The sequence below is a fragment of the Bombus flavifrons genome, chromosome 4 (assembly GCF_040668555.2).
Source record: "Bombus flavifrons isolate JBK064 chromosome 4, iyBomFlav1_principal, whole genome shotgun sequence".
NCBI classification, from domain to species: domain Eukaryota; kingdom Metazoa; phylum Arthropoda; class Insecta; order Hymenoptera; family Apidae; genus Bombus; species Bombus flavifrons.
Genome location: NC_138445.1, coordinates 15,053,186 through 15,080,508, shown reverse-complemented (window position 1 = coordinate 15,080,508; position 27,323 = coordinate 15,053,186). Strand labels below are relative to the sequence as shown.

The 27,323-nt window shown below is 33.4% G+C and overlaps 3 protein-coding genes across 6 annotated transcripts in view; 1 reads left to right on the top strand and 2 right to left on the bottom strand.

Moving 5' to 3' along the window:
• Window positions 1-19,892, bottom strand: part of Utx (Utx histone demethylase) — a 150,649-nt gene extending 130,757 nt beyond the window's left edge. For both annotated transcript variants that reach the window (XM_069110679.1, XM_069110680.1), the window contains exons 1-3: window positions 19,607-19,892; window positions 18,890-19,143; window positions 18,708-18,816 (exon numbers count right to left, since the gene is read on the bottom strand). In XM_069110679.1, coding sequence (XP_068966780.1) covers window positions 18,708-18,816; window positions 18,890-19,143; window positions 19,607-19,674 — 431 coding nt within the window. In that variant the 5' untranslated portion in view covers window positions 19,675-19,892. The remainder of the gene's footprint in view (window positions 1-18,707; window positions 18,817-18,889; window positions 19,144-19,606) is intronic.
• A 684-nt stretch (window positions 19,893-20,576) lies between these two features.
• On the top strand, window positions 20,577-23,079 carry LOC138178647 (FUN14 domain-containing protein 1). Of its 3 annotated transcripts, none has more exons than XM_069110714.1 (4): window positions 20,577-20,723; window positions 21,277-21,444; window positions 21,651-21,846; window positions 22,653-23,079. In XM_069110714.1, exons 2-4 carry the CDS (start codon window positions 21,284-21,286, stop codon window positions 22,833-22,835), a joined length of 540 nt encoding a protein of 179 aa, XP_068966815.1. In that variant the 5' UTR covers window positions 20,577-20,723; window positions 21,277-21,283; the 3' UTR covers window positions 22,836-23,079. The 3 variants fall into 3 exon arrangements, with proteins under 3 accessions (XP_068966815.1, XP_068966814.1, XP_068966816.1); XM_069110713.1 differs by having other exon boundaries at window positions 20,712-20,851; XM_069110715.1 differs by lacking the exon at window positions 22,653-23,079 and adding an exon at window positions 21,939-22,486 and having other exon boundaries at window positions 20,712-20,851.
• Window positions 23,080-23,609: 530 nt separating this feature from the next.
• On the bottom strand, window positions 23,610-27,214 carry IntS9 (integrator complex subunit 9). The gene is made up of 10 exons (XM_069110705.1): window positions 27,079-27,214; window positions 26,667-26,861; window positions 26,178-26,582; window positions 25,859-26,105; window positions 25,593-25,773; window positions 25,291-25,526; window positions 24,942-25,153; window positions 24,683-24,868; window positions 24,411-24,605; window positions 23,610-24,330 (listed from the first exon to the last, which is right to left on the bottom strand). The coding sequence occupies exons 1-10, from the start codon at window positions 27,085-27,087 to the stop codon at window positions 24,211-24,213; spliced, it is 1,986 nt and encodes a 661-aa protein (XP_068966806.1). The 5' UTR covers window positions 27,088-27,214; the 3' UTR covers window positions 23,610-24,210.
• Between the last annotated feature and the right edge of the window lie 109 nt (window positions 27,215-27,323).

Below are 27,323 nucleotides of genomic sequence, written 5' to 3'. Positions count from 1 at the left end.
TATATACGTGAAAAGGAAACAGAAAGTGACGATTTTCATTGGAAGAGAAGAATATAAACGTTTATAAATAATTAATAATTAAGAATCAAGATTGATTTGGAACTCGTATCATCCATTTATGTCGTCTAACACGAAATGATTCGAAGCAACAATTTATACAAACCTAGTCTCACCTGCGATTAGAAGAAAAGTTGGTTTACGCGCTTACGAAAAAATTCGCGCCTTAGAACGACAGAGCTGGTTAAATACCGTATAATCTACGATCTTTCCGTTCGCTTGAGACAGAAATACAGCGACAGTGTAGAAAAATGAGCGTGTTCGATGCACCGAGGGTACGAAATATATTTCAAAACTTTCACACGTACGTTGCATAAATTGGGAATTCATCGAAAAGATAGAAAACATGTAGAAATACGAATGAATGGTAAAAATCATAGGTAAGTAGATAGGTAGATAGATAAGTCAATATTATACGAGCGATATTTTTATAAGGTGCTAACATTCGCTTTCGATTCTCACCGTGCAACCTAACTCAGACTCCCATAGCGTGCGCGATTTTATTTTTCATCGAACGAGCAATACAAATAGGAGGGAGGGCCGATATCAGGAAACGCGAGATATCTCGTGGAAAACGTCAAACAACTTCGGGCCGCGAGATATCTCGTCAATGTGGCCCGATTAAGTAATCGGAATTTTACACAATGCAAGAGTTGCGTACTGTTGCCTACGGTAAACTGGTTCTGCGAGTAATATTTCACACGATTTGCATTCATGCGAGCCTGTATCAAGTTCAATTTGTCCGATATACTTAACGTATGCATAAGGTGAGACGCGCGAAGTGTAACGAGTAAATATTTTGTAAATACAGATAAATAAAAAAAAAAACAGGTTATTTATAGGCGATAGTCCAATATATTACATTAATAGGCAATATACAGCGTGCTCGTTTCACTTGGAAACATCTCGAGTAAAACCGTGCACGATACGAGAAGATGTTTGAGACAAATGTCGTAGGACTTCGAGGTGGGCATCGTATGGTGCTGATATTTATTTTACCTTGCGAAGACTTTCGAGAGCACCGACTATGAAGGTAACTTTTGTTTGTATCTTTACAATACATGGGAACTATACACCTCTTTATTCCATGCTTTTCTAGCCGACATCGAATCGCTATTTGCTCGTACTTTTTGCGTTGACTATCAGTAATGGACACGCTATATATAATACCTTAGAAAGAAAATGTACTTTGCATACGAAAATGAGACTTTTTTGCTCATAACGTTGCTCGCTTACTCGATGCTTGGTTCGAATATGAGTAAATGGAATTTACATTCCAACGACTATAGGTCACTTAGTATCGACCGAGGTTGTAGATAAACAAACGGCAGTAAAGGCAGAACAAAAGAAAGTAAGTACTTTTTACTTGTTTTCTTCAATCTCCGGAATGTTTTGACGATTCCCATCTTAAGATATTCGAGCTTCCTTCTAAAAGATAGCATAACGAAAGAAAGAGAAGAGCGAAGGACGTTTAATTAATACGAAAAAAAAAATGTCAAATATCGTAACAACTTTGATACTATGTCAGGATTACATTAACAGGGTTACGTGTAACGTTTAGATTGAAAATAAGGGAGAATATTAATATTTCAATTCATTTGCGTATACAAATTTTATTTGTATAAATAAATTCATTATAAAAGCAGGGAAAAAGTGGGCAACGTTCTGCACAAAATTCATTGGATCTCGAACGCTCGTAATCGCTTTAAACGCCGCTAATCGAGCGCTTTAAGCCCGCGTGCATCGATATTCGTCCACAGCCTCGTGTCTCTGAACACGTGGCAACTTGCATACGTTTTCACCGGAGCATGATCGATTGCTTTTTGCCGTATAACGTCGGCGTCTCGCCTCCAACGAAACCGATCCATTCCAGTTGACTTATCGATTCCGCTGAAAGTAACAGTGTTTCCATGGAAAACGGAATTAGGCTAGATAAGCGGCCTGAATATTCGGACCTCTTCCAACGATAGCCGCCAATTATTTTCCACAGATATACGCGTCGCAATTCTTTCGTTTCGGAAACGATTGCTTCACAGATAAACTATATCGCGTTATCGTTCTCAAATATGTATCGAGTTTTCGATAACACGACGAGATACATATGTATATTGATTAATCCTACGCGCTCCAGGAATATAGCGAATCATGTCCTCTTCGATTATGTTTTTACCTATCGATCACCGATATAACAACGATAAAATACATATTCAAATAACATATCGTTGAACACAAGGATAATCTAATTTCGTTTATATGTAACGATGGATGTAACGACCAAACGAATATGTAAATTGTACGATGATTAGTCACGAGTATATACACGAAGCTTTAGCCGAGTACACGTTTCTAGTAAATAATTCGTAATTTCTATCATACATTTTCAAGCTCGTCTCTAAATTCATCGACTCGATCGTGCCAATCGTATCTCATTACAGCGATAATGAAATCTCGAAACGTCGTGTACGATGTTCGTACGTAGCGCGTTTATAAAAAAAAAAAAAGTTTCTACGAGCGTTGAAATACCTTCGTGAGCCACTGTGTAAAGCGTATAAGCGTATGTGTGACACGATCGCGATCGGCGAGAACTTTTTTAAGGATGGCCTGCAAAGAAAATGGCCAGTTAGTTAAGTTAAGTGGCGAGTACGTTCACGTTAGAACCGGTCTTATCAGATGGCGAGCCACGTGGCCGTAACACGCACTTCGTTTTAACCACGTGTTCGTGAGGCGGTTGTCGTTCTCCCCCCCTCGGAAACCGGTGCTTGTGCCAACTTACTTTCACGACATCTATTACAAATGGATGCATATAAATTGCACAGCATGGTGTCATACTTCAACCGGGAAACACGCAGGATCTGGGCTGGATGGTTGTTCGCGGTCGAATATTGCCTGCTTATGCGCCAAATGAATTTTAACTGGGCACATCGTGTACTAGGCTCGTTACGAGTAAGTCTAGATCGTTATCTTTCGTTCGACTAATAGGCCATTTGAATTTACGTGAATGTGAATAATTTTCGGAAGCTGCAAGAAACGATCTGAACTCAATTTGTTCGATTTCAACAATCTCCTACCTTTTTTTTTTTTTTTTTATGCAATGAAAGAATTAAAAACACACGCGTACAATTGATGCAGAGTAGTTACGAAACTAATGCGTTCTTCGTATCTTCTATTCCTCGAAAACTCGGACTAATAGCTAAGAGGACGAAATATGGATGATGATATATATACAGGGTGGTACAAGCGGAAAGGGGGTGATTCTACGCGAAAAAAGAAGTCGAAAATATAGAATAAAAAAAATTTTTCTTTTTTTTTAATTTTTCCATCGAAACAACGATCTACAGTGAGATCCGTTATAACGAGACGTGACAAAATGCACGCGTACCGAGCGAAAATTCAAAGTCGATTTTCTCGAAAACAAAGCCTCAAACGAAAAATTTTTATTCTATATTTTCGACTTCTTTTTTCGCGTAGAATCACCCCCTTTCCGCTTGTACCACCAGTTACCAACCACCCTGTATATCCCCTACAAAAATATACGTATCAGTGCAACTTTCGTATGGAAGAATCATTGGTGATTCTTTAAACGGATACAAAGAACATTGTATCACGTTTCGACGTAATAATTTTCTCGCGCCCTTAAATAATAACATAATAACAATAAAGTAATTAATTTGACGATTCATTTGAAAGTCAAGAATATTCGAGATAATATATGCGCCTAGTTTCGTATAATAAAGACGCTCATAAAAGATGTACTCCTAGAAGCAACAGCCACAATTTAATTAATTCAGTAAACTACCGTCTAGCGAGAAGAAAGTAAACTTTTACTTTGTGGATCCATTAGCTTTTCACGAGTAGTCCAAAACGTAGTACGAATTAATTTTTAAGAAACCTCATAATTCCTTAACAAACGCTCCGCTATGAAAATACTTTGCCACGGAGAAAATTCAGAGGAAGAAAAATTCTTGGCCGTTGCGGGTTTACTCTTTGAAAGGCACCTGCCTTTTGTTAACACACTTCCATTGCCCACGTGAGCCCAACAGAAGACGTAATGGCGGTCGGTTTCCACCGATCCATCCCGTATTTGCTTAAGAAATATTTCCCACTGATACTCAGTCTTGCTTTAACAATGCTTAAAGGCGCCTTTTCATGCGGCCACCGTGAATAATCGCTCGGCTGCACCGTATAATTTATCGGTACGTATAGTTTATTTATCGAATAATCTCCATGTTGGAATTTATTCGCTGGAAATATCATAAGACTATAATAGAATACATTGTGTTTGGTAATAAGTTTTCGATCGAATGGCCAAGCATTATAATTTAATAAATTAAGCAAACGAATCGACCAAATCGAATTACGCTTTATTAATCAAGCCAACGATAAACGTATTTATTCTTGGTAAAATTTGCCACGAATTTTAATGTGTTGTGTCTTCTTTAATTTTGGCTGGTTACGAAACGCAGTGTATCATAAATATTTTACATCTCGAAAACTGTACCAGGCTGTTTCGCTTGGCTTGGTACTACTGCGTTTAGTCGAAAACTTATTGCGAGAGGTAACAGCTGGAGACATGTTTGTCCTCCGCACGAAGAAGTGCAGCGCATAACTGATTTCTTTGGCGCAATGCGAATAACATTTCGCACACAGGAGTCACTGACTCCCAGATGTAACGTCGCGACGACTAATTTTAACTTCCTCGCCGGCTAAATGAATAAAAACAGACCGATCGAGATGCGTTTGGCCCGAAATAAAAGCGATTTTTCTCCAGAACGAATCTCAACGAAACCGGCCGACCCGCGCGCCGTTCGATTCATTTTCAGCGCTCTGTATTCCTGTTTCGTCGTGTGTTTTTTTGAAATTCATAGCAACGAAGATATTTTCGTGGAATAGTAAATTCGGGTCTCTCGACCTAGATAACGGTATATATCTCACACAAAGAGCATCTAAATATCCTATGGCTTCGACTTTAAATTTCAACCTTAAACTTTAACATCGATTTTCAATCTCTAATGTGTTCCAAGGTGTACAGTTGATACGATAATTTGAAAATAAACCTTTGCACAATTTTGAACGCACCAGTAAAATTTTATAAAAATTGGTAATTTTGGAGATTTGACGGACCTGTTGAAAAGATCAAAGTTCCTAATATAAAAATAACGTGAATAATTATTCCTGTAAACGCGGCATAATTTAATTGCTCATCACAGCTCCGCCATGCGTTTCTATCGAACGAATTTCGCAATGCAGGACACAACATGCGTATTTATTAAGAAAGAAGGTGCATTCGTTACGTTTACTCTTAATAAAGAATATCCTGCAATTTAATAACATTACCTAGATTCGCTTTTCACATAACGATCTATTAAGCAATAAAGGTCACGTGGTCTCACGACGCACAACCTAATTCTCTAGAATGATTCCACGCAATCAACGTACTAAGCTCCATTCGTCTATCTTTCAAGTTATCGTTATTCAATCGTTATCAGAAGTGTAACGCAATTTCATTAATAGCTAACGTTTGTACATTTCTATGCATTCAATATTTAACATTGTACATTCAAATATATTCAATATTTAATTCAATTCCTTCAGCATATACCTAGAACTGATTAATCGTTTTATTAATATTTTACTTGATTAAAATCTTGTCAATAATCCGATAGAAAGATATTCAAAAATAGATTTCTTTTTTACTTATGCAAATTTGTATAGTATTAATTAATTTGATAGCGAGTCAAATACAACGAACCAGAATTAAATAAACGATCAAACTTTTGCATATAAAATTGCCAGTATGCTACTTTAAAAAATAATTATGTATATTACGTTTTACATGTATCTTTCATCTCGTATTACCTCCCGTTTAATGATTAACCCTTAGGTAGCACGCAATACACATGTAGCTCTATATCGGCCTGAGCATCTCCCATATGCATTAAACTATTAAAAAGCTCAAAGTGCCTTCCGACAAATACAATCTACCATAAAACATGTACACGATACAGATTCCTTCCAATACAACATCCATGTACTAATCAAATTGCAAGTTACAAAATCGATTCTTCGATAATTGAGATTCCTCGATAAAATTCGGACAATTTCGACTGGCTATTCGAATCCTGTTCGAAACCACGAAGGCAGTCATCGAATGCGAGCGTCCATCGGATCGAACGCAAGTTAGCCCGAATCTATGGGCCAAATGGCTCCCCGATTCCCGAAAGCCGAATTGAGCCGAGACGACTCGAGCGTAGCCGAGCGTAGCTGAACGCGCGGAACGCAGTAGAAGGAAGACTCTGTTTCCTTCGAACACGGACGAAACGGTGAGCGCCGGAGGAACTATGGTGGTAGACTCCGCAGGTCTGCGGGTCGTATCGCTCGTATCTTTCCTCGTCGGTGTATTGAACTTGGTCTGTAGGGGTCATTCAACTCGTGGAGAGTGCCGTGTCGTCCCTGGTGACGTCACGTGACTCGCCGTCTCCGAAGAGCGGAGGCAGGCGATGACGTGGCGCGCGTCCATTGGCCCACGGCTCGCCCCGCTACCCAATGACGTCACAGCTCGCGGAGGCACGGACCCGTCCAGGGCGCTGCCACCGCAAATCGCGACGTCACAAGTACCAATGTCGATAAACTTGCCGTGCTTCAGGCTGTATACATAAACACGCGTATTCTCAGAGATTGAGCAGTATAAATGCATATATCATATCATATCAATATTTCTTTTCGTCAAGAGTAAATTGCATAACATCTCTTTTGGCTATCTTAAGGCTATGTTTTGGAGAATGATTAATACGAGATTGCTAAGACGTTGGCGATTTGATACGTCTGGAGTAGATTATGTGCAATTGCTGTGTTGGTAACAGATCATATTTATCGTATTGATAATCATTGGCAATTGTTACCAACGCTATGTGAGATTGCTAATTATATGTTAGAAAACTATAATAGTGAATTTTGCTAAAGAAATTAGTTGTAAGACCCATATTAATTTGAAAACTATGAGTCTTCGAAACCATCGATTCTTTTTTAACAGTTTGTATATAACATATAATGTGTCACGTGTTGTAAGGGGAGAATGATTCACCAAACGGTGCTCACGTGCGTTCAACGTAAGCACACGTGGGCATAGCTTAGCAAACAGTACAGAAATGTAATCAACATATCACATTTCTGTCACATTTTTGTTTTCCTGCAAATTACCTTTCTCTGCAAAAAGGCTAGCTCGTCCCAAGAGCTTCCAATATTACTCGTACAACATCCCTTCGCAGCTACTATCCAAATCAAATACATCAAACAGAGATCGATGACCACTAAATCGATCACAGGTCACGGATCTCGTTTCCAGAAGGAAAGATCACCAAAAGACACGCTCTTGCTGCACCTGCAGGTGCAACCATAACCTCAAGCAACGGGGCTGGCTATAAATAATGATTGCGAATTTATTTTTAGCGATGGAGGTCTCGCTACACAGAGAAGAACAAGGATAAAAGGAAGAAGACAGAGATAAGGAGGACCAAAGCAGAAACGACGGGGAAAGGAGAAAGCAGAAGAAAGAAAAGTGGAGGGAGGAAGAGAGCAAGAGAGAATCCGCTAGCAGTGGGCGGCTTTCCTCGAGGAACTCACGGCTGAACGGACACACAGGGGGTTATGTTTGGCAGACTGGTTAACTGTCCGGCTGGATGGCCGAACGGTGGTACTCTTGGTTCGCCGCTTCTGGCTTCGCTTCTCTCTTCGCTTACACAGAGTTTGTTGACTCTCGGTTTCAGCACGCCGGCTGACCATGACCTCGCCGAACGATCCGCGAAGTAATACCGAGACGACTCTGACTCCCTGCCACCCGCCGTCGACGTCGTTGTCCTCGTTGTCCCTCCTATACGGTAACACTTGCATACAACAGCCTAGCCGGCGAGAAGCAGTTGCACGTCACCGGAGGAGGAACAGCTCGAGTTCGTCGCTGATCCACCTGACGCTCGGTGCTGGGAGCCGCGTTGTCGACTCTGCCGATGCGGAATCGGAATTTCGACGGAAACGAACGACGTACTAAGCGGAATAGCGGTCATTGCCATCCGGATGGTGGCGTCGATGCTTGTACCGAAGATGGAAGTTCGAGTGGATGGAGGAGCAGCTTAGGCTGTCGGTTAGGTTTTAAGTTGATTCGGTTGCACCGTGTTGATTCTCAGTTGGAATATTTGTGTAATTGTTGGAAGAGTATCGTGGGAAATTGTATGATTTATTCTGCGCATGGTTAATAAAGATTTTTTATATGAATGGCTATGAACAGAGATTTTAGTATTTAAATATGCAAGGCTGCAGTGATTTCTCCGCTTTTAACGGGACTTGTGAGAAAATTTAATCGTCTTACGATATTTAGCTTGAATCTATGGAAATATTAAAAATATTCGAATGAATTCAATATTTTTGCGAACAAACGAGAAATATTCTAATTTCTTGTCTCCAAAGGTTCTTAACATGTATGAATATTCCTCCCTTTTAATAACACGCCGCTAAGCAACATGTTATATTTATGTAATTATTCATAACTCTTTTAGAATCTGATGCAAATTCTCAAGGTATTTTTATACTGATTCAGCGATATTAGAAGGTCTCTTTAAACATTAATTTACAAATCCCTAAAAAAAAAAAAAATGTAATGTTAAAAATGGTATAAATTACCTGGAATAGAAGAAGACTAGAACGATATCTTTGAAAAAATATTTAAAAGTAATTTTTGACGCAAACGTTTTCCTTTATTTTTCGAATATAATTCATTATACGAAGAATTATTCAAACAGCCTGTTTTATATGTCCAATTATGCGGCCGATCGTAGAAAGTAATCTGTAAATCAGTTAGCAGCGAGAAATGAATTTCAAAGATCAATCTAGATCAATGACTCCAAATTAAGCGACTAAGTCAGACTCGCGTGCGTAATTCGAGAGATTGTAAGCATCAATTTGTATGGCTGATTTCATAAGCAGCGAAATTACACGTACGAATTATTGGAGTAGAGCGCACCTCATTAAAATACAATTTAATTTTGTACAGCGCAACAAGATATATCAAAATGATTATCGTTTGTATCTTAAACGTAGTTTTTAGAAATACGAGCCAATTAAAAGGAAACAATTGTGCTAAAAGAATACGTATGAAAAAAAAACAGAATTTGAAGAAAAACATATTAGACAACCTAAAATAATTCTTTCGTCATATAGGTAGCAGTTATTTACCGTTTAAGAGACCCAAATCAACAAGCTCAACAATGTCACACACGATTACAGCAGGGCGTAGCGAGGGTTAATCCCAAAACGTGGTCAGGAGAACCTCAACTCGAAATGACGGTAAATACGAAGTTCATGAAAAGGGAGAGGGGTGAATCATCGTCAGGCTTGCGTGGAAAAAATATTAATCTCTGTAAGCGTATCTGGGGCAGGGAATATCGATCGTACGATCTGGGTCAGAGCTTGCATGCACCTTGCTGCACGCGTACGCGGCAGGGTGCAGCGGCCATGTCGTTTGAACAACGACGTACACGTGTGTAGCCCTTGTGAAAAGTCTCACGTGCAAGGTGCCTCTCCACCTCTGGAAACTTACAACAGTCAGCGCGATAAGAGCGAATAAATGCGAACCGCCGACTGCTAAGAGACTGCTTCCTTAGTTTAATTCCCCGCGTTGGAAACACGTGGCCAACGGGTAGATAAGTATTCAAATTAATTGCCCTTGTCGTCTCTGAATTTTGTACGTGCTGTTGAACGTTCGGTTCTTTTCGTGGTCGTTCGAATCGTTGCATATTATCGTCGATTGGAGAACGCGTGCCATTCTATTTTCGTGACCTTAGCGAAAATAGAATGTTTACCCATTTTGTGTATTCTATTTATGATAATAGTATATTGAATGAGTTTAGTAAATATGTATATGTATGTACATTTATTACGCTTGTAACATTTTAAGTACACAGGCCGTTCTATGGATTTATGTCTATGAATGGGAAAAATAAAATTTGTGTCCGCTTTAGACACAATGCTGATTTCAAAAATATAGATTTATAGGTAGCCATTCGTAGGTAGAATTTTATGTGTTTTGAATATTTTATTTCTGAAAATAGATTTTCGTGTCTGTAATATTCTGCATGCAAATAGATAGAACTTTATACAATTTGCGTATTAGACTTGTAAAAATGAAACCTGCTTCATTAGTATGCCATATGTAACAATCTGTTTGAATGTTTTCGGAATTCTACTTACACAGATCGAACTCCGTTATATTTCGAATATTCTATTTATAGAACTGCAATATCGTTTTTTTTAGGATGGTAGTAAAAACATAGAATTTTTCTGCATATTCTGTATACACACTAGTGAAAATTTAATCGTAATATTTTGAATATTTTATTATCAAAAGTACAGTTTTACACATTTTTCATCCTGTAAATATGAAAATAGAATTTTATATATTTACAAATTTTATAGTACTCTATCCATAATAGAATCTTTTTGAAATATTATGAATATTTTTCTATACACGATCGATGTACGCAAATTTTGAGAAGAAGCATACTTGGTTAATATATATTTATTAATATTAGTTAAATATATTGAGAAGAAAACGTATTTATTAATCATATACGTCATTTTTTAAATATGATTCAGTAGCAAAAATTCGTTGACACGAAGAACTTTTATGGCGTCTGTATTCAAATATCCTTCGATTTATGTTTTTTTACGGCTACACTTATTTCTTTGAAGCTTCTTGAATATTCATACTATGGAAGAGATTTGCATAAAATTGAAAATTCCTTAAGATCTTAGTAATGAAAATATTCCTTCAAACATTTTTTTGAGATTCGGTAGAATAACAAAGAAGACTTTTTAAATGAAAAACTATCAGTCGGATTCTTCGTCAAATCATTACATTAAATTCTAAAAATATTTAATAAAAAATTTGTAACAATTTTAGTTATTGTTTTATTTGTATATTTTATTTTCATTCTTCGCTGACATCTTTTTCTATTTTTTCGTCTATTATTTCATAAGCCACAAAAGATATTGTATCATGAAATAGCATAAAAATCGTACGATGAACATATTAAAGCAAAATGATCTCGTTATAATGCTAACGTGACACTGCCACGTTTTATTTTTCCACTGCCAGACACAAGGAGTACAAAATAACCCGGTGAATTACACAATAAGGAGATTGAAGATAAATGTATAATTGCATGGATGACTGACGAGATTAACTATGACAATGTCTAAGGTAATTGACAGTGACGAGAAGCTTAATTACCATTCTATTCTAACATTCTAAAAATGTTCCAGATGAAACGATGGAACAATGGACGACAGAGAATCGCTAACCGATATTTTATCTAACTGGAATTCGAATATAATTTGAGAAATTCATCTCTAATACACCATCAAAGAAACTTTTATCGTAATTTCGAAATATCCACGCTGTTAGAGAAAATTTCATGATCATCGTTAAAAGAAGATATACGTATATATGAATATTAATTAAAATCCCAACATCTCCGTAATATTTATCTAATATTTCAATAAAAGGTCACGTCCCATACTACTGCTCAATAATAATCGTATTTTATACGTTTGATCTTTTACCATAAATACAAAATTAGAAGCTTAAAACATCATACACTTACTAAAATATCAGTAAAATACTTTTTACGTAATAATAGCAGCGAGATAAAAAAAAGTATGTTATTTTCATTTTTCTACTTAAACCAAACGATCGCTTAAAAGGTTAATTTTATAAAAACGAAAAGAAGAGCAGAATCGTGCTCCCACGGGAAACAGATAAGGACTGTTACGATCGCCAATTTGATGTGTGACTATACATGGCTGAACACGTGCGTAGAAGGAGAGGCCGTAAAATCGATCGTCTGCAACGCATCTCTATGCGTTGCACGTGACTCAACGCCACTCTGCCATGGCGGACAAACAGCCCGGCTGCTGTATCAACCAACTGTGCTCAAAATAGTTACCTAATAACGAAACGATTATGCAGAAATTTCACTGTATAGAAAAACAGCAACGTGGATTCTGCTTCTTTTTAAATGTACTTTCAATTCATCTTCTTTTCACTGTAATTCGATTTTCATATATCTACGACCTATTCGAAAGTATTTTTCGTTGTACATCATTTCTCGCATGATTCCTAAGGAAGTTAAATTTCAAAGGACGAATTATAGAATAGTTCAACGCTAGAAGATCGGTCTTATGTTCGATAAGTAATCAGCAGGAAAATTCGTTTCGTCATCGACAACGATCAACAGTAACCAAGAAATGTTCTATCATTACCGATAATGTTTATCCGCGACCAAAATTAACTTTCCATCATCGATACATGTAACCGAAAAAATATAGATTGCTTATAACGGTTAGCGTCACCAAAGTCGTTCCAACTAATTTTAAGGTTAACTCTACCATCACAATTTTAATTTGGGTTACAACTGCTACGTGCGAGTGCGCACGCGGACGCGCGCATAACCTCTGATTTTTATTGTAGAAAGTTCATGTACGAGATGATTAAGTATTCCTATTTTGACATCCCATAAACTACCCAGTACATACATTTATCACACTCTTGCTCATAATTCACGTTTGACTGTGACTGCTTCCGACATATACCATTAAAACTGAGACAATCGCTCAAAGACGCTGAAACGCATACAAATAGCCTGTTCGTAGGATAGAAGAAAGTAGCCGCGTCGTATCCCTCTGTGATTGTTAGGGCCGCGGGCGCGTAGAAAATAAGAAAAATCGATAAATGGTAAAACAGAAGCATGCATAGAGCCGACGACGACTGTATAATGCGACGGGCCCCGTTATAAATATTGCAGCCACCGATACAATGCACAATACGCGAGCTACACACGTACGAGAGATTACGAACTGACGAGTCACGCGTCACGTGAATCACCCTTAGGGAGATTTGGCTCCATTCAATGCCAGAGGGTGAAAAGTTGACGAAAAAAAGGCTCGCCGATCGAACAGAAGGGGTTGCTGCAGCCTCCCTTCGTTTCGGACCAAAGACAGTCAAGTACTCTACAGAATATACAAATTTATACTGTGCCGCGATCAAAATCTTTCGCGTTAATTTCGGTATATTCAGTATAATTAAGCGTACGCGTATAATTGTTATTTGAACTATTAAAAATGGAACACATTTTTTTATATTCGTACTACGATTAAAGGTTTTAGCATTTTTCAGTGGATAGATTAAATTCTTTTTTTTATTTCTTTTTTTTTGCACCTAATATCATTTTCGATGAAAGCTCGAATTTTTATTTAACGTTTACAGTATTTTCCAACGAGAGCTTGAACTTTTATTTCGTGTTTAGTACTTTCCAACGAGAGAGCTTGAATTTTTATTCTACGTTCGATATCTTTCGATACGAGTGCACGTTTTTGTTTCGTTGCGTTGAAACGTTTTTCATAAAGTTATTTAATGGATACATTGTGTAAAGAATTAGGGCATAATCGAACTAATATCGTTAGTCAAATTTCCCAAGTTACAAATTATCGGTATAATTAGTGTCAATACTAATAAATTTCAAAGAGGCGTTTAATAATTACCAACGGTTCGGTTCACAGTTTAGTTTAGCAAGTGAAACGAATTATTACATCGAATTTATTACAATAGTATTAATAAGAATAAAGAAATCTACGAATAATATCCAAAATTGATATCAGCTACTAAATTACCGCGCAAGAGGGCTCACCTGTAGGACTTAATTATCTTCGATTATCGTTTAAAATGTAGAAACAGGCCAATTAATTTACAAAGCTATTTACACGTTGTTATAAATTAAGCTATTTTCGAGAATAAATATCGATTTACCTTTAAAGGAGATGTTTGGATCAAGGTGGAAAGTCGCAATAACTCGTTTCAACTTCAGTGCACTATAAAATACTATAAATACATATAGTGAACATCCTGTTTGTGCAGTCACGTGATGTAAGGTAACAAAGAAATAACTTCACGGTACAAAAACCATAATATCATTTCACCGTCGATACTTCAGCGAGTTAGCGTGCGCCAAACCATTTTCTCTTTGTAATTTCTATTATCGACGAACCGTGGCTCTATTCGTCTAATTATCGCGATCGCAAACGCGGTGCCATACGCTGCAACCAACTAACCTATCACGCGAATGTAATTAATATATCCAATTTCTTTCAATTTTTGATTATGAAAACATGAAAAATGAAGTACCACGTGTTACGCAATCAATACGTTTACGTATTTCTTTTTCTCCTTCTTTTTTTCTTTTGTTTTTCATATTAATTCTTTCACGATATAATTAAATGACGAAGAATTGAAAATGAATGATCCTCGTTATCTCTAAAAATTCTTGAATTTTTGGTATCGGATGTAAAAAAATATATAGCGCTAATTTTCCTTTTTTTTTTTTTTTTTTGTAGGACAAATATTAATAATCGCCTTACGGTGAGTCGAGGATCTATGCAACATTTTGTAACTCGACTATGTTCTTTGAAATCTTTCGTTGCTGTATCTCTGAAATTTATCACAGAGAGAAATCTGCTTTCATTTCTTTGTTTATTTCTAATTCGAATGCACAGTCGCGTAATTCGAAATGACAAAATTCCTTGCCGTAACGATCATTCGTTTCGCGTATATAATAAAAATTCAACGTCCACCGAGATTTAATTATTCAACGAGATTTATCATTTTTACCATTCCAAACAAAACAAAATTATCAAGAGCGCGGCGGTATCGAGCGACCCGTTTCCAGTTTCTTTAGTTACCGAGCACACTACCTTGCAGTTCTATTTACTGTTACCATTCGCAGGGTGAGTGAAAGCTAACACAAAAACGAACGAATCTCCATAGAATTTATGATACAAAAGCAGGCGAATTAAAAAAAAATTAGAAGAAACGGGTTAATTCGAGAGGAAAAGATCAAAATCCAAGGCTACATATTACGAAATACACTTTTATTTTCGTGACGTACCCTCCTACCAATTTTTCCTTGCGTTTGACATTTCTCGATTTTATTACCGTTCATTTATGCATTTTTTTTTTTTTTTTTTTTTTTTTTGAAAATTCGAAAAATCAAAAATTTGCAACGTGCGCATAATACGCGAAAATGTGGAAAACAACAATGCAGAATAATATTTATTACGACGTATGATTCGTGAAAAAAAATTTCTATTTAGGTTCCCTTTCGTAGAAATATGCATAAACACTCTATCTATCGTATCGGAGATTCTGACTTTTTTACGAATAGTATCGGTGAGACACAGAGTCGGAGAAGGGAGTCGGACGTGTTTGACGAAGGTTTTTTTTGTTTTGACGAACATGGCGAATATGCGCATGTAATTGTCTTTTCATTCACGTGGACTACAAATAATTGCTGTTACGTACTTCCTACTTTGCACACCTGAACGGACGCTTTGAAACCCAATATATCCAAGGAAACCGCCTCACGCATCCGCACAGAGAGGATTTTCCATTCAATTTCACTCACTGAATAAGTCTGCGGTTTATCGAATAGCATAAAGACGAAAGATATTACCCTTGTACGTCACAATATGGTCGTTCCTTCCAGACAACGTTGCACGAGAAATTATAATTTCATTCTTTTATCACATGCTATGCCTAGCATTTATTAGAACAGGGCTGGTCAAATTTTCATGGGCAAAGAGTCATTTTCGAAAAATTTCCATCCGAAGATTACTATTTCGTACAATATTACTATAAATTGTACTAAAATTAAAATCACTATTACTCTACACCAAGATTATGCATTTGTTTTGACGTTTCAAGGTTACCAACTGACCCGCAGATGTAAGACAAGAAAGAAATAGAACTATTAAGCGTAGACGTAGATTTCCCTATAAAATCCTCTATACAATAAAACTTAGATTTCCTATCCAATTCTTTCTCTGTAAACAGAATAATATTTTCTGCTGAACTTTTTTTTTTAGATAAAATATAAATCTCCAGTCTATAAAGCTTAAACATAGCATAATTTATTATCGATACGAATAGCGATAGAATAATCATAAATTTTGTGGAAATTTAGTTAGGTTGCTGAATGACTCACGCGACAAAAACAAAAAAGATTTGTATTTTAGAAACGATCATATGATGCTGGATAAGGATAACGAGAAACTGTATGTACAAACGTAATGGGAATAAATGTGTGTTAGTAAAAAGAAATATGTCCAATTAACACGTAAATACAGATTACTGTGAAAACGTGTGACTTATGGCGGCAAATATATTGAAAATGAACAGCGTGAAATCCGCTGCAGCTTTCCCGTTAATCAGAGGATAAATGAAAAAGCGTTACTCGACCAAGTAATTTTTTAACGAGTTGTACTTTTACTGTCAAAACAGAATCCTTTCCTACATAATATGAGTTTAATGAATTGCAGTGAAACTCAATCTTTAATATCCAATTTAAATAACATTATCGTCGTTTGATGTTTCTAGAAGAATAGAACAAGAGAAGGATGTAACTTTTACAAGCGTTTAATTTCATACATTTAAATTTGGAATACCATCAAGATCAATTGTGTTTAAGGATAAAATAACTTTTTTTTTTTAACAAGACCTTTAACGATAAAATTTTATTCTACATTTTCCACTTACATTCGCACCGTTAATTGACCAAGTTCACATACACATGTATACCAAGAAAATTTTCGAATTCGATTTTCTCGAAAACTAGGTCTTGAACAAAAAGATTTTATTTCATACTTCCGATTCCTCTTTGCACGTAGAATCATCCTCTAGTCAATAGTATTACGTTATAAGGGACACCCTGTATTATTATATAAGTAATACTTTTGAAACAATGCTAATTACAGAAATTGGTAACGGTTAGATGGTATATGGTAGTCGAATGGAATGCTGAAAGATCGAAAGGGAGTTCACTGTGAGTTTCGTTCCACGGAAATCTTGCACCATCCGAGTTAAGGAGGGTTGAACAGGAAATCGATATTCCCACTCCTAACCGTCTACAAAGCCGATTGCCTGACAGGAAATGTCAAGTTAACAGTAACAATATCTGCAGTTACATTACTTACGCCAAATTTCTAATTGGTGTAATTAATTAATAACATAACACTGTTGAAATAATATTTTACAAAGTATCAAAAATAAAAAGAGAAAAAAATAAAGGAATATTTTCATTTCAATGTTAGATAAATCTAAATTTGATTTGAGCTAAAACGTAATTGATTTAAAATATCAAATTTTTACATTTTTGACACATCTTTGATTTTTATAACGCGAACTCTCATTAGTATAGTAATATGACAACCGAACTTTTGACCTGGTCGCTGACACGGATGCTAATCAAGAATGATGAACGTAACCGCATTAAGCGATAATATTTGATGGTGCTGCAATCATACGAGCTATTTTGAAGCAACTGATGAAGAATTAATGAAAACGTTTCAATTTCTGAATTTGGCAATGCTAAATGTCACACGAGTCGCGTGCAATGATTTGTAACGAAATTCGAATATACCAGGGATAATTGATGTCGATTAAAGTTAAATTACATTTCCTGAATAGTTTTATCAAAGCGGTCGATACATACCGTAATCGATAGCTCTCGATATAATTTTGGATGGAAAAATCCATAAAAGAATTTTTTAAATAAATTCATTAAAAATGTAAGGCTCTAATCATAGCACAAGTTTTACATTTTCTCTAAATTAGACGTACTTACAATGTGTTAGGAAAATTCATAAATATATAACGAAGAATTCTTTAAAAACTGTAATAACTTTGCTCAACGATAAGAAATAACGAATGTAGTAATTCAGTGCATTAACTATGAATATAATGCATTAATAGCGAAAATTATCATTCTGGCCATTGAAATAAATACGTACTTGGCCTATTATTTCCCCCACACGCTTTCCTAGTCGCCATATCCATGAAACGACTCGACACGTAGGCACATTTCGCTCTATTTCAGCGAAATTAGCGACACCTGTTGTTGCATTCGCTTGCTGACAACTCATTCCATAATTTCCGAAAGTAATCTACCTTATCGAACTTCACCGTTCTACTTTATCGATATCAAGAAACAAAACCACATTACCTACAGGATTTTACGCGAAATTAAAAAAATAGAGGATACAAGATGAGAACGATGAACTCTATGTGTACATCGTCTAAGAAGAGGCCGACGCCCCCTTTTCAAGGTGAACAACTCTCATGAGAGATTACAACATTTTTCTGTAGAGATTTTTATTCATATTTTATTCTCCCATTTCAAAGCACTAGTTTAAATAAACACTTTGTGGTTTCTTTCTAATAACGGGTTACTACGATTTTGATGATTTTAGTCATCATAAAAAAATGGTGATATTAACGCAGGTATGAGTTACGTATTTCCAAAGTATTTTAATATACTTGTTATTCCTAGCAAATGTTCTTCTGCATAAAATTATTACTATATTGTATTTGAAAGCTTTAAACCACATATTGAAATTGAAAATATTCTTCAGTTATCTTATTCAACGTAAAATAATAGCGAAGAAGCAGAATGAAATATTATGTATGTACAAGAAAACACAAACATGCAGAATAATGGAAAACAATTATGAAACAATATACTACTGAATGAAAAAGTTATGTCACTATCACTTACCATTGAAAAGCATTGAAGTGGTAGTAAACAAGCCCTTGACCATATAAAAATGAAGCATCTTTCCAATAGTCCCCTTTTAAGGAGTAAAATTTTTGATATGCCGACATGGCTGTTGAAATTAAAAGAAATGTAAAATATTGTAAATGAAAAGCAATAAAAACTTATCACAAACAATTAATTACCTTTACTATAATCTTCTAAAAGTAAGTGAAAATGCCCTAGTTTACAATATGTTTTAGGATCGATACTAATTCCTTTGTCTTCATCATCGTCCTTTAATTCATCAGGATTCATTTTTGTACTATCTGCTTTTCTACGTTGCTTTTCAGCTTGTGCTTGGACTAGCATCCTTTCTAGATATTTAATCGCACGAACAACTAAAGCTTTTTTCTTTGTTTGCTCCGGTGAGTTTAATTTCAAAAACCCAAATTGTCGACTGCACACATATTGAAAAAATACATTGATTAATTAAAAAATTATAATAAGAACCTCTTATATAAGCACAAACGACACTGCACATTATTTATTGTTTCTTTAAAGTAAATTTTTAACAAAGTACACATAAACAAGTGGCTCACATTAATACTTTCGTTTATATAACGTTATAAACACATTTTCATGTGTCAGCCAATATATTAGAGATTACGAACAAATACATTATGAATTATAAAAACACAATGACATTTTAATCATATTCGTTGTATTCAAACGCATGGAAAAGGATGTCAGTGGGGAACAAAGCGCTTACAAATGAACCGATCAAATTACGCGCCTATTCTGTCAAACAAACTTTTAGGTTATATTTTGATAGAAGAGCGAGGAAACTACGATTGATATAAAGCAAAGTAAGAGGTCAAAATGAGCTTTTTTAGAATAGATTTTATTCACTTCAAAATCACCTGTCTAACTCAGATAATATCTGTAATTCTTGAGGGGTCAAGTTGATATCGTCAGTATCCTGGGCCATTTTCGTGCTCGGTAAATATACTCATTAAAAACAGAAAGGACACATGTTTACACTTAGAACGGGCCGCTTTCTACGAAAATCCGAGAGTTTTCGCAGTTTATACTCTCGACACCTCGTCACCTCATCGGGACGATAAGTTTTTAAAAGCGGCAATCAGGTTAAATCAGGATGGCGAATCACGCGACGGAAGGCCATTATCATGGTTCACGTCGACATGTAATTCCGGTACCAAAGAACATTATTCTCCTAAACGTCTCAAAAGCGCGCGAAAAGTTAAACAATTTGACCTATATATTCTGATGCATATGGAAACTTGTTTAATTCTCAACTTGTTAACCATAAAATATAATTTAAGCTTATCAAGTCATTAAATCGATAAAGGTATGTACTCAAAAGATAATGATAATAAATAGACCGCAAATTTTTATGCAAATGCATATTTTTGGAAATATAATTAAAAAAGAAAATCGTAGTAGAAAATTATTTTACCTTTGTAGAAAGCACTATATTTTGGATATTTTATACTTTTTTTCGTATTATGTGCATTCTGCGCAAATTTATGCCTTCAAGTTTTCTATAAATGTATAAAAATCCACAATATAATAATAAATTTAATTTATTATAATGAATATATAAAGGTTAAGAACCAAACCTAACAAGAAATAAGTAATGAATAATAAATTGATCAAACTTTTATTATTTGTAGAATCTGATAAAATCTACTACTTAGATTTTCGATTTTTCTAAGAAATCACTCTATGATTCGAATAATTAAAAAAATTATTTTAGATTAAAATTATTCTAATTAATATTATTTATCTTTTTAATCCTTAATCCTTTAATTCACAATATGGAATATCAATTCATACATTTTTATATTATTAAAATATCAAATATTATAGACGGTTACTTCGTGATTTCGCTGTTTTAACGTCTTTGTCACTTTTTGAACTCGAACGATCGTTGCAGAGTACCAGAAATTTTGTCACATTGATCTAAGCTCAAAGGCATTAATTTTATTTAAATACTTCGGTAAACGAAGAAATTAGGTGAGCCTTGCATATGTAAATACTAACCGCTATGAAATATTATGTAATTTAAGGACACATCTGAAATATATCATGTCCAAAGTGTACAAGAAAAAAATCAAGTCAGGAGCAACAAAATTATTTAAACGGTAGACAGTTCTCGTTTTTCACTGTATTTCGAAATGTTTTGTTTCTATTTTTGATATTCTACCTACACGTTGTATGATATAACGTGTTGTTTCGAAATAAGTAGTAATTTATCGTTCATTGACATTCATTATTGCAATTTTTTAATAATGCAGTCATCGATATATTTTTATTCTGACGAATAGTCGAAGAAAGACTAACAGTGTTATTTAAAGACGTGAAAATAGCGTTCATACATAGTTATTTGCGTAGTAATTTGTAAAATAAAGTGATATCAAGGATATCTAGCAATATAAAGAATGATATAATAATTAACAAAAAATATTTTTAAATAAAAAAATCATGTATGTTAAAAAGTTTACAATAGTCCATGTATTTTAAAATTGCTATATTGTAGTGAGAAATTTATATTGATATATTTTTTCAGTGTGAAGATGAATCTTCCAGTAACAAAGAAAAATAAAGATGATGCGAACAAAGGAGAATGTAGCTTAGATATTTCAAAGGAAACGAAAAGCATAATAGATAAAATCTTAGGAGATGTGAGCAAAAAATCTGCCACCAAACAAATTGTTATCGGTACAACATCAGGATGGTGGGTGTTATAGATATATCAAAAATGTATTAAAACTTCTCAACTTCATTATATATCTAAGTTATTTACAGTTAAAATTAAAAAAAGATGATAAATGAAGAAAGATAATTTTAAATATCTAGAATACTTTTTGTTCTATATAATTACATGCAAAGAAAAAAACTCAATAACAAAAGTATCTAACTTTATATAAATACATTGTATAGGTTGACTGGTTTTGTAACAATGAAAGTTGGAAAAATTGCTGCATGTGCAGTTGGTGGTGGAATTATAATATTACAAATTGCAGCACATCAAGGATACATCAAAATTAATTGGGATAAAATTCAAAAGAAAGCTGAGAAACTATCAGATAAAGTAGAAGAGAAGGTAACAGGTGAAGGGCCAAGACTTATGGACAAGGTAAAATTCCTAATATATATATTACAATTTTTATAGGGTCAGAATATTTAATATGTCACTATATATAAATATAATGTTAATGTTATTTATAGGTAGGAACATGGTGTCGATACAATTCACTTGTGGCAACAAGCTTCATTGGTGGTTTCATTATTGGTTTAGCATCCTGAATGAGAAGCTATTAGTCATGTACAGAAACATAAACGAACATTATATATTTATTACTTACAATATTGACATTGACATTGTATGTTAGATATTATTTTTATCATTTTCATCATGATCATTGGTATTTAAAAACCAAAAAAACACCTATTATTATTTAAATTAGTAAGATTGTTTAAATCTTAAAAGGCTATTTTTATTTCAATTTTTTAATATATAAGTTTATTATAGCATGGATTTTTGTAGCATTGTATTTCATGTATATGTAATTATAATCTAACACTTCTGAGATAATGTGCATGCATTAAGAAATTTTTACACATTTTCTAACCATTATACTTTAAGTATTGATTATTCGAGCATATATGCAAATTTATGCATTAACTCTTGTGAAAAAAAATAGCAAACATATCATAGCAAATACATTGTAAAGAGTTAGTTATATCGAACAATAAATACAATAATTTAAATTTGATTAATTGGAATTTTATTTTCTTTTCGTATATATCATGAAAAAATTTTTGTTTTGGAAGTTGAAATATCAATACTTTGTACAAATTTATGTACAACATTCTATAAATATGTTATTAATTGTGTCAAAATTAAATAAATTATATCAGTAACAAATTCTATTGTTTCAGGTCGAGAGATACGTTGATAGAAAGCTAGACAAAGCTGAACAATTATTGAAAAATGGTGAATCTCATACGCGCCGTTGGTACCACTCTATAACTGGTGATACCTCCTTTAAACCTACAGAATTTCACTTTTTCCTTGCATCTTTTGTAGCTGGTTTAGCACTTGGTTTTGCAACTGGCAAGTAGGTTTAAGTATGCTGTATTCTGAATGCATATAAAAAATTCAGATGCTTACATTTCAAGAACAATATATAACAAACACTTCATAAAAATATACGTGGTAAGATATAAAACCGGAACTTACGTTTTGAAAGTGCTAATAATTAAGCACACCGAACAGTACATAATATAATGAAATTTTACTTCTTTATATTTGTAACTTAATAACATTTTTTTAATACTTTACTAATTTATGTTACTAATTTAACATTAATAAGTGATAATATAGATACTATAAAATGTGTTGAAATAAATACAAAAATTCGTTTTGCATTCAGAATGTAGCAAAAATAGTGCAGTAATTTTAGGAAGTATATTTATAAAGCATAGAAATTAATATAACCTTATATTAACAATATTAACAAATGGTATAACTCTTTTGTACCATTTTTTTATAATTAATTAGATCTGTGAAATATATTCATATAATTTCGAACTCCCACAAAATTTTTTTTATAAAAATATTGTTATTTAATTTCTTAGGTAAATAGTATTATTTAATTAGTATCTTATCAAAAATATAAAATGGACACAGTAGTATGAAATAAAAGACACTGTTAAAATAGAGTACTATAAACAAATTTTCCCTCAAATGATGTGTACTGTCTTACATATAACTATAAGTTATATGGTTTTGAATAAGATGATATAGTATTTTGTAATATTTTTTCCGTAAAAATTTTTGCTTAAGATTTTTAATGAATTTACTCAAGTATTTTATGGCATGAAAAGATATAAATGAAATAAATTATGTAATACTGCCATGCTCTTAATTATTATATTTGTAAAGATTATGTATAGATCGACGTGTATGTATATATGTATATATAAGATGTAATGCTTGCTTTGTTACAAAATATTACAACAGTAAGTGCGAAGTTTTTAATTGTAACCATTAAATGTAATTATTGCATTATAAGGTAACTGAAACTATTTTATACCAAGGATTTTATTGTGCTATGCTATGACAGCGCTTGCTATTTTCATTCTATTTTCTCAATACTATATATATAATTATGTATATATGATTATTTTAATCATTGGTAAATGAGTCAAACAAATATAAATATTTAAAATGATCGTTATACGATCATAAGATTTCGCGTACCTTTTGTAACCTCTGAAATATTATTTTGTAACACATTAAGTTTCACATCCTATATATGCAAGATAAAGGCAAGAAGATATATTAACATATATCTTTGTAGCTTATGATTAATCGAAAGTACTTAGGGTGAATATTGTTCTGTGTGCTATATAAGTCAAAATCTCACTTACAAATAAAACTAAATTATAATAAAATTGTAACTATGTAAAAGAATAATAGTATTTACTTCTTATTCTAAAATCTTTTAAGGCACTGCATAATAATAGTCCTTAATCGTCTCCTAATCTTTTGATCACCGTTACAAAATATATGTGTCGAATTATCCCCTATTTGAATCAAAGTATCTTCATCTTGCTATAAACATGAACAGTAAAATAAGAATAAATAAAAGAAAATTTTATATTTTAAGAAGAAAGTATTTAATAAATTCTTACTAAATGAATACTGGTCGCAGTTGGACTATGTTGTAACTTGGCTCCTTGAATACCTTCTTGATTAAGCTTTTGAAGGAGTTCTTGTGGATCCAAATTGCCATACTCATGTTTTCTTTCTTTAAGAACTTCTTCCTTAATTGGTGCAGGAGAACTGGAAGACGCTTTACGTTTTCCACTAGGTCTATCTTCAATGCTCTAATAGCAAAGTTCATGGTTAATGAAACATGTTTTTCAATTATATACTTATCAAATTTTATTTTAATAATACATACTTTTATTGTATATACGTTATCCTTAACTTCCAGTTCACCAGTAACAGAAGCAAGACTTAAACCAGGACGAATTTCATTAGGAATTATATTTCCAGCTAATTCAGGCTCAATAAACACCCGTCCTTTCTTTCTTTTTAAAGGCAATTTTATAACTTCACCTCTTTTGAAAGTGATTAAAGGTTTTTCCTTAAATGTAAAATAAGTTAATAATTAAATGAAATAATCTAAATATAACACATCATTAAAAAAATACACTTACCCCTACAGGTTCTATAACAAGATCTGTTCTATGTGGAGCAGTTATTGGTGGTTGTGTATAACACTCAGGTATAACTAAATGTTCTGGTTTCAAATCCCTAATTAATTTATTAGCTTGAGTAAAATTAAGAGATGTGTCAATTGGACAATGCACTGCTTTCATAGCTAATGGTTGAAATGGTGCCAAAGCATCTAAATATGGAAAATCTGGTTCTGCAATGATAATTATTGTCTATAAAACTTTTTACAAATCACATCATAATAATAATCATATATATATATATATGACGAATAATGTATTGCAATATATTATAAATTATATTTAATATAATATATAACAATAAATATACCTGTGAAAATTATGGTATGTTGTGGATTATTACCCCATAACTGAACAAAATGAACTGCATCTCCAAATCTAAGACTGGGATGACCACAAAAGACAACACAAGGTTGTCTATAATCAGAACTAAAACCTTCAGCATATATAGATGTAAAATGTTTTAATCTGGCATTTTTAACAAGAAAAGCATGTGGAAATGGTTCCTCAGGAAGATAAACTTTATTTTGTTTATTTGTTGACAACCTGCAATAATTTTAAAATAAATAATTTAAATAGTCCTGATACTTATTTATTTAATATAAAACATACCATTCAGCTAAAATATTTGAATATGCTAAAGATGTTTCAGCTACTGGTGATATAAAAAATAAAGGAACTTGTGAGAAACCAGACTTATCCAAATGAGTACTAAGGCATTCAAATAAATCATATACAACACCAGATGGATAACATGGTATTAAAACACATCCCCCAGTTCTGAGTGTTATAGCTACGAAGTTGAATTTCAACATACAATATATTAAATCATTTAAATGTTAAATAAAGTATATACAATATAATAAAATTCTACCTACCAACAGTCATACACAGTTCTCCAAGCATAGTATCTGGATTTGCAGTAGGTGTTTGAGTTAAACCAGTTAATATTAACATATTAGCATGTTTCAAAGTAGCTTGTTCCATAGGCCGAGGATGTGTTGTCAATGTTGAGGATCCACTTACAAATGCAACCTTTTCATGGTCACATGAAATTAACCAATTACTGCTACCCAAACAATATCCGGAGCTTATAGGAGTGACTGTTAATGCACCATATATATCCTATGAGAAGTAAAGGATTTATAAATAGCATTAAATTATATAAATATTCTTATTAACATTATGCTAACTTGCCAATTTTTGATCATATCCAACTGTTTGGATATATGATAAAGCAGTATTAACTGCTGATATCGAATATATATGTTTCCAAGATTTTGGCTTAAGAGCATCAGCTAATGGAGGAGGTAATACATGTAACATTTCCTTCCAATGTTTGGCTAATGTAGCTTTCGGAGTTTGTTCAATGAATTCTACTAGTTCTTCCATAAAAAATCGTCCAATTTGTAATGTTGGTTCTGTAGCATAAATAATGCCTTTGAAACCAGTATCCTCTGTAATAAATGGCAGAGCCAACATACAAGTGTAATTTGATATCAAAATGGCATCAATTTCTGAAAAGTCTACTATTTTCTCCAAAGGTGGAGAAAATTCAGGGGTCGAATCTACAAATACTCTGCCGCAACATTCTTTCAGTTCCTACAAGATTGAATGTATAATACATATTATAATATATTGTATATAAAGTATAAAATTTTAAAAAATATGTGATTATATGCAAACCCCTTCTATTTGCCAATCTTGATGATTATCACGTGGAAGCCACAACGGTAAAGAATTAAATTTGGTGCTGGGAACCATAGGCATTGGCATGAAATGTAGTATAGATTGCATATTTAAGCCGCAATCTAACATTAAAGTAATTCCTTTGAAACTTAGAACCAAACATGGTTTTGTTGGTTCACTCGATAAACAATACTATAAATATAATGAATATATTTTAAATGCATCTATTATAAAAACACATCTAATTAATAAAAATTAATAGATATAATATTTGAATAGTTTTAATTAGGTTGAGAAATATTTATAACTAAAACATTTGGGAAAAGATCAGTAAAAATAATCTTCATAAATTAAATTTAATCTTCATAAATATGCTATTATATTAAAATATTACAATAATTATAATTACCAGTTTCATCTTAAATGTTATATTTTATGCTATCGATACAAATATGAACAAGTATGTTTTGATCCGGCATATACATTAAGAACATAACCATTAATGTAATGTATTTGCTAATTCAAGCAAGCTTGTATAATTTTTCTATTTAATAATACTGCAATAGATTATATTTATTTGTGTAGAATATACAATACATATTGTAATATAGAATTACAGAGAAATAAGATCTAAAGCGTAAAAGCACTCTTCTA

Coding starts and splice junctions, on each gene's coding strand:
- LOC138178647 (XM_069110713.1), top strand. CDS start 20,796: ATGTCCAAAGTGTACAAGAAAAAAATCAAGTCAGGAGCAACAAAATTA. Junction 20,852..21,276: donor GCAACAAAATTATTTAAACG/GTAGACAGTTCT, acceptor ATATTTTTTCAG/TGTGAAGATGAATCTTCCAG. Junction 21,445..21,650: donor ATCGGTACAACATCAGGATG/GTGGGTGTTATA, acceptor TACATTGTATAG/GTTGACTGGTTTTGTAACAA.
- IntS9 (XM_069110705.1), bottom strand. Junction 26,583..26,666: donor AAGATTGGCAAATAGAAGGG/GTTTGCATATAA, acceptor TCAATCTTGTAG/GAACTGAAAGAATGTTGCGG. Junction 24,606..24,682: donor ATAACGTATATACAATAAAA/GTATGTATTATT, acceptor CTTTGCTATTAG/AGCATTGAAGATAGACCTAG.